The sequence below is a fragment of the Pteropus medius genome, unplaced genomic scaffold, assembly GCF_902729225.1.
Source record: "Pteropus medius unplaced genomic scaffold, Ma_sr-lr_union100, whole genome shotgun sequence".
Classification (NCBI taxonomy): Eukaryota; Metazoa; Chordata; class Mammalia; order Chiroptera; family Pteropodidae; genus Pteropus; species Pteropus medius.
This window is the reverse complement of record NW_024348242.1, coordinates 5,908,995-5,917,841: the sequence shown is the minus strand read 5'-3', so window position 1 is coordinate 5,917,841 and position 8,847 is coordinate 5,908,995. Positions and strand designations below refer to the sequence as shown.

The following is an 8,847-nucleotide window of genomic DNA, read 5'->3' as shown; positions in this document are numbered from 1 at the left end:
GCTATTTTAAAAAGAGTGGTGGAGAGGTCTCACTGAGGTGACATTTGAGCAAAGGTCTGAAGAAACGAGGGCAGGAGCCTTGCAGATGTCTGATGGAAAAGCATTCCAGGCAGAAGACACTGCAAGTGCAAAGGCCCTGAGGTCGCCCCGTGCCTGATATTGTTAGAGAATTTTAAGTCTCCTCTCCCCACCATTCTGTCTCTCAAAATTGACAAGCACAAGTGTCGCCTGCCCAAGCACTGCAGAAAGTGTGCGGCATCTCTCCCCGTGCCCCAGCCGCCTGTCTTTTTAACCTTGAATGCCTTTGTGGGTCTCAAGTGTCACTAGGAGGCGGGTGAACTGCCCTGACTTCAGAAGAACGGCATGGGGTGGGGGGGCCTTAGGTGGTGCCTACCTCACCTACTACTGCCAAAAGTGGTCATGGGGTTATTTTTAAACACGGGGAGGAAGTATTTATTGTTCCGGCCGAGGAGAGTGGGCAGCCTGTGGGATTCTCCTGAGGAACCAGTACTGTGTCCTATTCACCATGGTGAGTATCGAGGGCTCTGCGAGGTGAGTTGATGCCGGGTGGGCTAGAAGGGGACACCACCTACAAGCAAAGGACCAGAGCAAAGGCAGCAGGGGGGAGGCGGCTTTTGAGGACCCCAGGTTCTGGTGAAGAAAGTGCTGCTCGCTGTGTGCACACAGAGGAACCCCAATCAATGCCCTGATAAGCCACAAATAACAGCAGCTCCCGGGACTTGCAAAAACAAAATAAGAGAGTTGGCTTTTTTATGGCTCGTCTACTGACCTCTCGAGGAATCGATAACTCCCAGGGCTTGCAAAATGGGATTGAATGCTTTTAAGGATCAAATTGTAATTCTCGTCTCTTGTTCAGGCAGCTGGGGAAAAGATCTTTTTGTATTCACCTTTTGAACTTGCAAAATTAAAACCTTTCTCCACGTATTGTTTGGTGAGGTGTCCCCCTCCCAAAGCAGGAAGCCCCCAAATTAGGGTCAGCATAGGAGTGTGGTTAAGGGGCGCAGACAGACTCTGGAGTCAGACGGTCCAAGTTCAATTTCAGCTCTGCTTTTTTTGTGACTGTGTGACCTTGGGCAAGGGACCCGACCTGTCTGAGCCTCAGTTGTCTCCGCAGTAGAATGGTGACGGTAAGAACAGCATCTACTTGACAGAGTAGTTCTGAGAGTTGAATGAAATAACATCCATACAGTGGGTAACCGTCTGCTGTAACTATTTAAAGCCGGAGAGAATGGGGGGTGGAATGTTGACTCGCTCCTTGTACTGTTTGCATGGGGTACGGCCAGACCATTTAGAAAGATTTCGCTGCCATTTGGATCAAGACAGAATTGTGGGGTGGGGGGAGCGGTTAGGTTTTAACACCCTGAAAAAGTGTCATTTCATCTCGGCATTCCTCATGCTTTAGTGAGCCTGAATTTTTTTCCCCCTCCAATCAATTTTCCTCCTGTGCATTGTGGAACTTTTTGTGAAATGCATCAGAACAAAAGTGGCTGGACTCTGCCAGGGCTGATCCGGAAGCGTGGCCTCCATCCCCAGAGACACAGCTCCACCTCTTCCAGTTTTTAAAAAGAGCTGCTGCAGGATCCACAATTTCTCACGATCCACCAGAACCAGGGGGCCTTAGAGAAATGTCATTTAGTGTCCTTTTATCCTGCCAGCGTCACAGTTTTGAGACGAGTGTGGGCACCATATCCCCATTCCACAGATGAGCAGCTGAGGCTCACCAGAGATAGGGCCTGGCCTAGTTTTCTAATTTCCAGCTTCCGACTCTCCATCGCTGTCGTTTTTGTCCCCCAGGCACCCAAGAAAGCCAAGAAGAGAGCAGAAGGCGCCAATTCCAACGTGTTCACCATGTTCGAACAGACCCAGATCCAGGAATTTAAGGAGGTAGGTTCAGCACTGAGTCCTTGGCCAGGATGGAGACCCTCGGCCGTGAGGGAGCACAGTCCTCTCTTTCTGCATCCTCTGCAGGGACCTCTTGCTTAGATGTTTTCATCCTCCACATCTCCAAGAGGCATTAACTATCTAAAATATTATTTTTGCCTATCTGAGAGATGAAAAGCAGTATCTCTTGGATTTTAAATTTTACAGTCTTTGACTGTTGAATACCAGCTGGGTATGAAACTCTATCACATTCTATGGGACTGTGCCTTATTAAACAAACCTAAGGACCAGAGAGGCAAAATTAAGCCACTGCCGGGAGGCTTAGAAGGACAGACTGAATATATTTTCCAGCAGTCATAATGGCTCTCACTGGGTCATCCACACTCCCACCTGCCCCCTCAGAGGAAAATATGCTAAAGCTATGCTAGAGAGGCCAGTGCGTTTTATATCAAAGGGGAACCCACTGGGGTTTCCAAATGGGACATGAACACTTGTGCCTTTTGTCCCCATTAACATTCAGATCACAGGAATGCCATGTCCCATAGGCCACCAGGGAAAGAGGAATTCCTGGGATGAAATGTCATATCTGAACTTGAAATAGTCACCTTCCAGACAGAAAAGTACACCAGCCCTTCTCCCTCACCCTGTCCCGGCTTCTGGAATGAGATCAGCTGCTGGGGGTGTGGGCAGGGGCTGCAAATACCTTCAGGAACCAGCTGCAACGAAGAACTCAAAAAACGAAGAGATGACACATCATTTGTAAAATACCTGGGCTTTTACAAAGCTCTTGGAGTCTCCCTGCCAGCTAATGGGCAAAGATTACCAGCCCCGTTTAATAGATAATGTGGCTTGTGAGTCTGAGGGGCAGGTGAGACCCCAGTTTTTGACTTTTTTCAATAACAGCTTTATAAAGGTAGTTCACACACCATAAACTCACCATTTTAAAGTAACTGTACAATTCAGTGGGTGTTTAGTATAGTCACAGAATTTTGCAACCATCATCCCCATCTAATTTTAGAACATTTTTATCCCCCCAAAAGGAAAGCTCAGACCCGCTAGCTGCCACTCCCCACTTCCCTCCTCCCCCAGCCCCTGGCAACCACTGATCTATTTTCTGTCTCTATGGATTTGCCTATTCTGGACATTTTAGAGAGAAAGAATCACAGAACACGTGGCCTTTTGTGTCTGGCTTCTTTCACTTAGCATCATGTTTCAGGGCTCACCTATGTTGTAGCATGTGTCATTATTCCCTTCCTTTTTATGGCTGAATAACATTCCATTGTATGACTAGACCACATGTTGTTTATTCATCCGTCTGTTGACAGACATGTGGGCTGGTCCCAGTTTGGGCTATAATGAATCGTGCTGCCATGGATGTTCGTATTCGGGTTTTGTGTGGACAGATGTTTTAATTCTCTTGACTAGATACCTAGCGGAGGAACTGCTGGATCATATGGTAACTCTATGCCTAGCATTTCGAGGAGCTGCCAGACTGCTTTAAATCTTTGACTCTGGATGTTGTGTCCTTCGATGCTCCTTGATAATCCCAGAAACCCACTTCCCACAGCCTGTGGCCCAGCTTCTTGGGCTACTCCCCTCCTGCCGCCCAGTTTCTCCCGGGCTGACTAGCCAACCACCTCCCTGTCACAGGCCTTCACCATCATGGACCAGAATAGGGATGGCTTCATCGACAAGAACGATCTCCGGGATACCTTTGCTGCTCTCGGTAAGTCACCATGCCCTCCAGGCCGCAGGAGGGTCCTCCTCATCCCATGCCCACAAGGGGCGGGTGGTGGGACCCCTGCAAAGGTGAAGAGCTTGTCATTTTCCAGAGAAACAGCTCAACCACAACTGGCTTTTAAGACAAATTTCAGAGGATAGGAAAGAAGGGTTTAATCTTCGTCTTCACATATCTTTTATTTTTCTTTTGAAATAACTTTCGTGTGTGTGTGTGTGTAATTTTGAATGCAATGCCAGCTCACAATAGGAAACTTGGAAAATTTAGAAAAGTATAAACATTACCTATTAGGCCACATTCCATGCTAACATTTCAGCCTCTAGGGTCTTCCTAGATATATCTGGGTGGTGGGGTTCTGTTTTTTTAAATAATTGGAATCATTCTATTTTATATTTAGCTTTTTAAAATTTAACATGTCAACGGTGTGGGCATGAGTGTGAGGAGCTTTTTCAAAATACACACATCTAACCTGCCACCACTCACCACCGCCCTAGTGCCACCAGGACTCAGGGACACCGTGAACAACAGCACAGGTCACGCGCTGCCCAGTACTACAGAGTACTATTCATATTTGTAGCCGCTGTAGATTTTTGTATTTAAAACAGAAATTATCTTAAGAAGGGTTGTCTTTTTCTAATTTTCAAAAAGATCCTGTCCTATATGGGCTTGTGGCAAGGGCTAGAGCAGGTATAGCAGAATAGTGGTATAGTGGGGATAACTTGAACAAGCGCCCTCCAGTGATTCTGATCTGTCTCTCCCACCTCCGGCTAGGAGAGCTAATGTATATGAGCATTTCTCATTCGAGTAAAATATTTAAATATCTGTATAAAGTGTTCTAGATTCTGAAGATACTGTTTTAAAAATAACTAACCCCTCCCACATCAGATGTTTGGGCTGCTTCCAGTTGTCTGGCTATTATAAATAACACTGTCAAGAACATCTTCTCCCATGAATCTTTGGCCCATTTACTCCATCTCTGATTATTCCTAGACTGGATTCCCTGAAGTGAAATTACAAGAGCAAATCCCAGTGTCCTAAGAGCTGTTTCTGTACCAGCTCGGAGGCCCTGAGTGTGTGTTTCCTGCCCTAGGGCGTGTGAATGTGAAAAATGAGGAAATTGATGACATGATAAAGGAAGCTCCAGGTCCCATTAACTTTACGGTGTTCCTAACGATGTTTGGGGAGAAACTGAAAGGTAAGCTCATGTGCATCTCTCTCTCTCTCTCTCTCTCTCTCTCTCTCCTCTCTCTCTGTCTTTATGTCTTCACCTTTTGGGGCGGGGAGAATAAAAATAGCAGTTAACATTGCTCCAAGGTGTATCCGAGCCTGATCTCATGGTAGCACTTCGTTTGCATGCATCACCTCATTTAACAGCATCCAGGAGGTGGGGTCTATTCTCATCCCATCTACAGATGGCAAACCAAGGCTCAGAGACAGAAAGTCATTTGCCTGTGGCCACACAGCTAACAGGTGGAGTCAGGATTCAAATCTCAATCTGTCTAAATCTAGATCCATGTTTGACCTTGGGTTTGCTCAGAAATAACTGGATTCTTGGCCCACTCTTTCGAAATATCAAGGCTCAATGCTCAGAGGAAGGCAGGATCTTTCCTCCAAGCAAAACAGCCTTGCTCTGGTCCCCCATCCTGGGGGGACTAGGGACTTGTCCTGGGGGACCACAGGTTCCCAGCTGCTCCTGGCACGTTTCAACCGTTTTCTGTTTCAGGGGCAGACCCCGAGGAGACCATTCTCAATGCATTCAAAGTGTTTGATCCTGAAGGCAAAGGGGTGCTCAAGGCTGATTAGTGAGTAGGCTCTGTGGGGGAGATTGTGGGGGGCCTTGTTCGCCTTACACATGCCTGTCACCAACACCTGCTCCTGTCTCTCTGCAGCATTAAGGAGATGCTGACCACGCAGGCGGAGAGATTTTCCAAGGAGGAGGTAACAAGGCCCTTTGGCCATTCTCTGCACCCCGGCTCCTGACATTACCCTTCTGGGGACTCCATCTGTCTCTCTCTTAAAACACCTCTGACCCCACACCAAGAGAGAATCTGCTATTGTTTACTGGGCCCTTATCTCACTTCATTCTCTCATCACCCTGTGAGGTAGGGATTAGCATTAGTGTCATTTTATAGATAGGGAAACTGAGGCCCAGGAAAGTCAAGTCATTTGCCTAAAAGGAAAGCACTAATGATAATCTCAGGGCCTGGATTCAAACTCAGATCTGTCTGACCCCAGGTCTACCTTCCTCATAATGCATGGAGCCCTGGTTAGAGCATTGACTTCCTGATGCGGTAAGGGTGGCGCGCAGGGCACCACGTCCTGCTGTCTAGGCCGTGCACTGCACAATTCTCCTGTATGCCGTTCTGGTAATATACATCGAAGAGTATGTATTGGTTGCGACTGTTTTCCAGCAGATGGCAGTAAAGTGTCTCATTACAATTTTTCTTAAAAAATCAGAATATATGACTTTTTTTGGCAGGTGGCAGTAATGTGCCTGGAGGAGGGGACACTTATGCTAATTAGCCAAAGGTCCTGTATGAACAAGCAACAGTCTTGTCAATATTATTATTGAACCTCAGGGAGTCTATTTAAAATAACCCCTCCTCAGGCTTGATTCTATCAAGTTCCACATTTCACTAAACATTTTATTTAGATTTTTCCCTCCAAAACTCAACTGCCTTCACTTCCTACCAGCTTTGTGACTTTGGACAAGCTACTACTTAACCTCTCTCTGACTCAATTTCCTCATCTGTAAAGTGGAGACAGTAACCGAACCTACCTCATAGTACATTGTGAGAATGAAATAAATTAATACGTATCAAGTGCTGACACATGATAAGGACAATGTTAAGTGCTAGCTATCAATAGTCAGTATGTTTTTTTGAAACTAATTAGCCAATACTTTTAAAATGTGGAAATCGCATGTTCTTTTGAAAATCAAGATGTCTAGTTTCCCCCCAAAGAATCAGCTTCCCTCAGAGTCTGACCTGCTTGCCTGTGTGGCCACATTTAGCTGGCCCTGAGCAGCTGTCACCTCTGCGGATGGGTTGTGCGTCTCCATTTAGCCACAGTCCCCACAAGGCCCACCTTGCTCCCTTATACCCCTACCCGGCACCCTCTGCGCACAGGAGTTTGCGATCCTGCTTTACCTGTCATAGGTCGGGTTCCCAGAAACGTCCCTGCAGGGCGGCCTTTGGGGTCAGCACCTGTAGAAGGAAGGGCAAGGAAGCAGGAGGGCACAGAGAGAGACAGTGGCCCGAGATTCCGGCCCAAAGAGTGTCTCGGTCGATGCCCCCTGGCGCTGTAACAGTCCTTGGGAGAGGTCCCAGGCCAGGCCGCACACTAGTCAGGTTGTCTGTGGGCTGCCCCAGGGAGGCGTGACTTCGGGTCCCGCGTCTCTGCAGCAACTGGGTGACAAGGACTTTCTGGAGGGGATCTAAGTGGCATGTCTCCATATCTACCACACCCCACTCTCCCTGATGACCCTATTACACCCCATCCCAACTGCACCCCGACCCAGGCCTGCCCCGAACACAGCCCACCCTCCCACTTCCTCTCCCATCATCCTCAGCACGTCCTGCTGGTTCATTGCAGATTGATCAGATGTTCGCCGCCTTCCCCCCCGACGTGACTGGCAACTTGGACTATAAGAACCTGGTGCACATCATCACCCACGGAGAAGAAAAGGACTGAGGGAGGGGCCCCTGCCTGACCTGGGCTTGTCTTTGCAGGGGAGGGTGGCTCTTGCTCTCACCGAGTGACGCCGCCACCCCTGCCCCTGCCCGCCAGCTGTGTGGCTGCCTCATTTACCTACCTCCATCTTCTCTGCAGCCGGGGTGGCGTATAGATGCCACGTGGCCACACGTCCCGCAGATGGAAATCCATCCAGAGGCCATGCTCGAATAAACAGGAGGTCACATACTCGTTCAGTGTTTCTCTGACAGATGTGCTCTGAGTAAGAAGGCACTTTGCTAGTTCCCACAAAGGCAGGGCGTGAGCTAGTCAGGGCCCTGCTGTCATTATTAAATCTCAGTGACTCTTTATTTAAAATAGACCTTTGCAGCTACTCAGGACTATGTCTATCAAGGGCCATATTTTACTAGAATGTGAACTAGAGGACCAGAGCCCTTTCTTCCAAGGAGCTCAGGTGTTTGTAGGGCCCGGCTGCCATGACACCCTTTCCTTTAGGATGCCACTGGAATGTTTCTCCCGCAGATGCGCTTAGGCCCCACGACAATGTAGGAGGAAGAGGCCTCACAGGCATGCTAACAATATGGCTCATTTTGGTAAAAAAAAAAAAATCATAACTGTTCATTTTAAGAGGTTAATTTCTAATTTTAGATAAAGCAGACTTTGGCTGTACTTCTCTCCTGGCAAACTGGGGGAGGGGTACTGACTTCTGACCCTGTCTAAGGTCCAAGTACTAGGCCTGGGCATGAACTGACTTGCTTTTGAGCGACCAAAGTCATTGTTAAAGCATTCACTATTTAAAGCTGTAAGAATTCCAACTTAGGAAACAAATGGGTTCACATAATTAAGAAGTCCAAGGGCTTCAGGCATAGCTGCATCCAGGAGCTCAAACGGTGCCAGCAGAACTGAGGAGGCCTCTCCACTGCTCTGCTTTCCTTCACGTTGCTCGGCTCTCAGTGGCCGAATGTCTCCCATCTATCCCCTCAGTGATCTTACTGGAAAGGAGGCACTTTTCTTTCTCCTAGCTCCACACAAATCCAAGAACAGGGCCTATGGGGTACCTAACTAACCCTGAAAGAGATACAGTGCTCTAATTGGCAGAGCTGGGTCACATGATTAACCCTCATCCTGAGCCACATGGCTGTTCCCCAAGAGAAGATCCAGGTGTCTTTCAGGAAGAAGGCGGAGCAGACCTCAGGCACTCTTCATTCTCAAGAGAATCCCAAGAAATCAGGACACAGCTAAGGCAACTGGGGTGATGGGAGCAAAGAGCCAACACTGGGGGTGGGAGTGGCAGCTGGGGTCACCTAGAAGGAATGACGAGGTCCAGACGGTTGGAACAGATAGAACTGGAGTGAGTCTTCAAGGCTCAAGAATAACAACAGCGCCCCTGCAGGTGGGGCTCAGGTCAGCCCCCTGGTAGCCGCCCTCACCCCTAGCTGCCACGAAATAGGACTCCTCTCAAAGCTAACAGCAAGCTGGGCAGGCAGGGACCCAGGGCATCCCCCAGCCATGAT

At 48.3% G+C, this 8,847-nt stretch overlaps 1 protein-coding gene across 1 annotated transcript; it reads left to right on the top strand.

Annotated features, from left to right (window-relative positions):
* The first annotated feature begins 490 nt into the window (after window positions 1–490).
* MYL2 (myosin light chain 2) lies at window positions 491–7,615 on the top strand. Its single transcript, XM_039879495.1, has 7 exons — window positions 491–529; window positions 1,816–1,905; window positions 3,553–3,628; window positions 4,731–4,835; window positions 5,364–5,442; window positions 5,530–5,578; window positions 7,235–7,615. Exons 1-7 carry the CDS (start codon window positions 527–529, stop codon window positions 7,331–7,333), a joined length of 501 nt encoding a protein of 166 aa, XP_039735429.1. The 5' UTR covers window positions 491–526; the 3' UTR covers window positions 7,334–7,615.
* Window positions 7,616–8,847: the final 1,232 nt, after the last annotated feature.

Excerpts from the sequence above, each read along its gene's own strand:
- MYL2 (XM_039879495.1), top strand. Across the intron at positions 3,629-4,730 it reads GGATACCTTTGCTGCTCTCG|GGCGTGTGAATGTGAAAAAT; the intron begins GTAAGTCACCAT and ends TTCCTGCCCTAG. Across the intron at positions 4,836-5,363 it reads GTTTGGGGAGAAACTGAAAG|GGGCAGACCCCGAGGAGACC; the intron begins GTAAGCTCATGT and ends TTTCTGTTTCAG.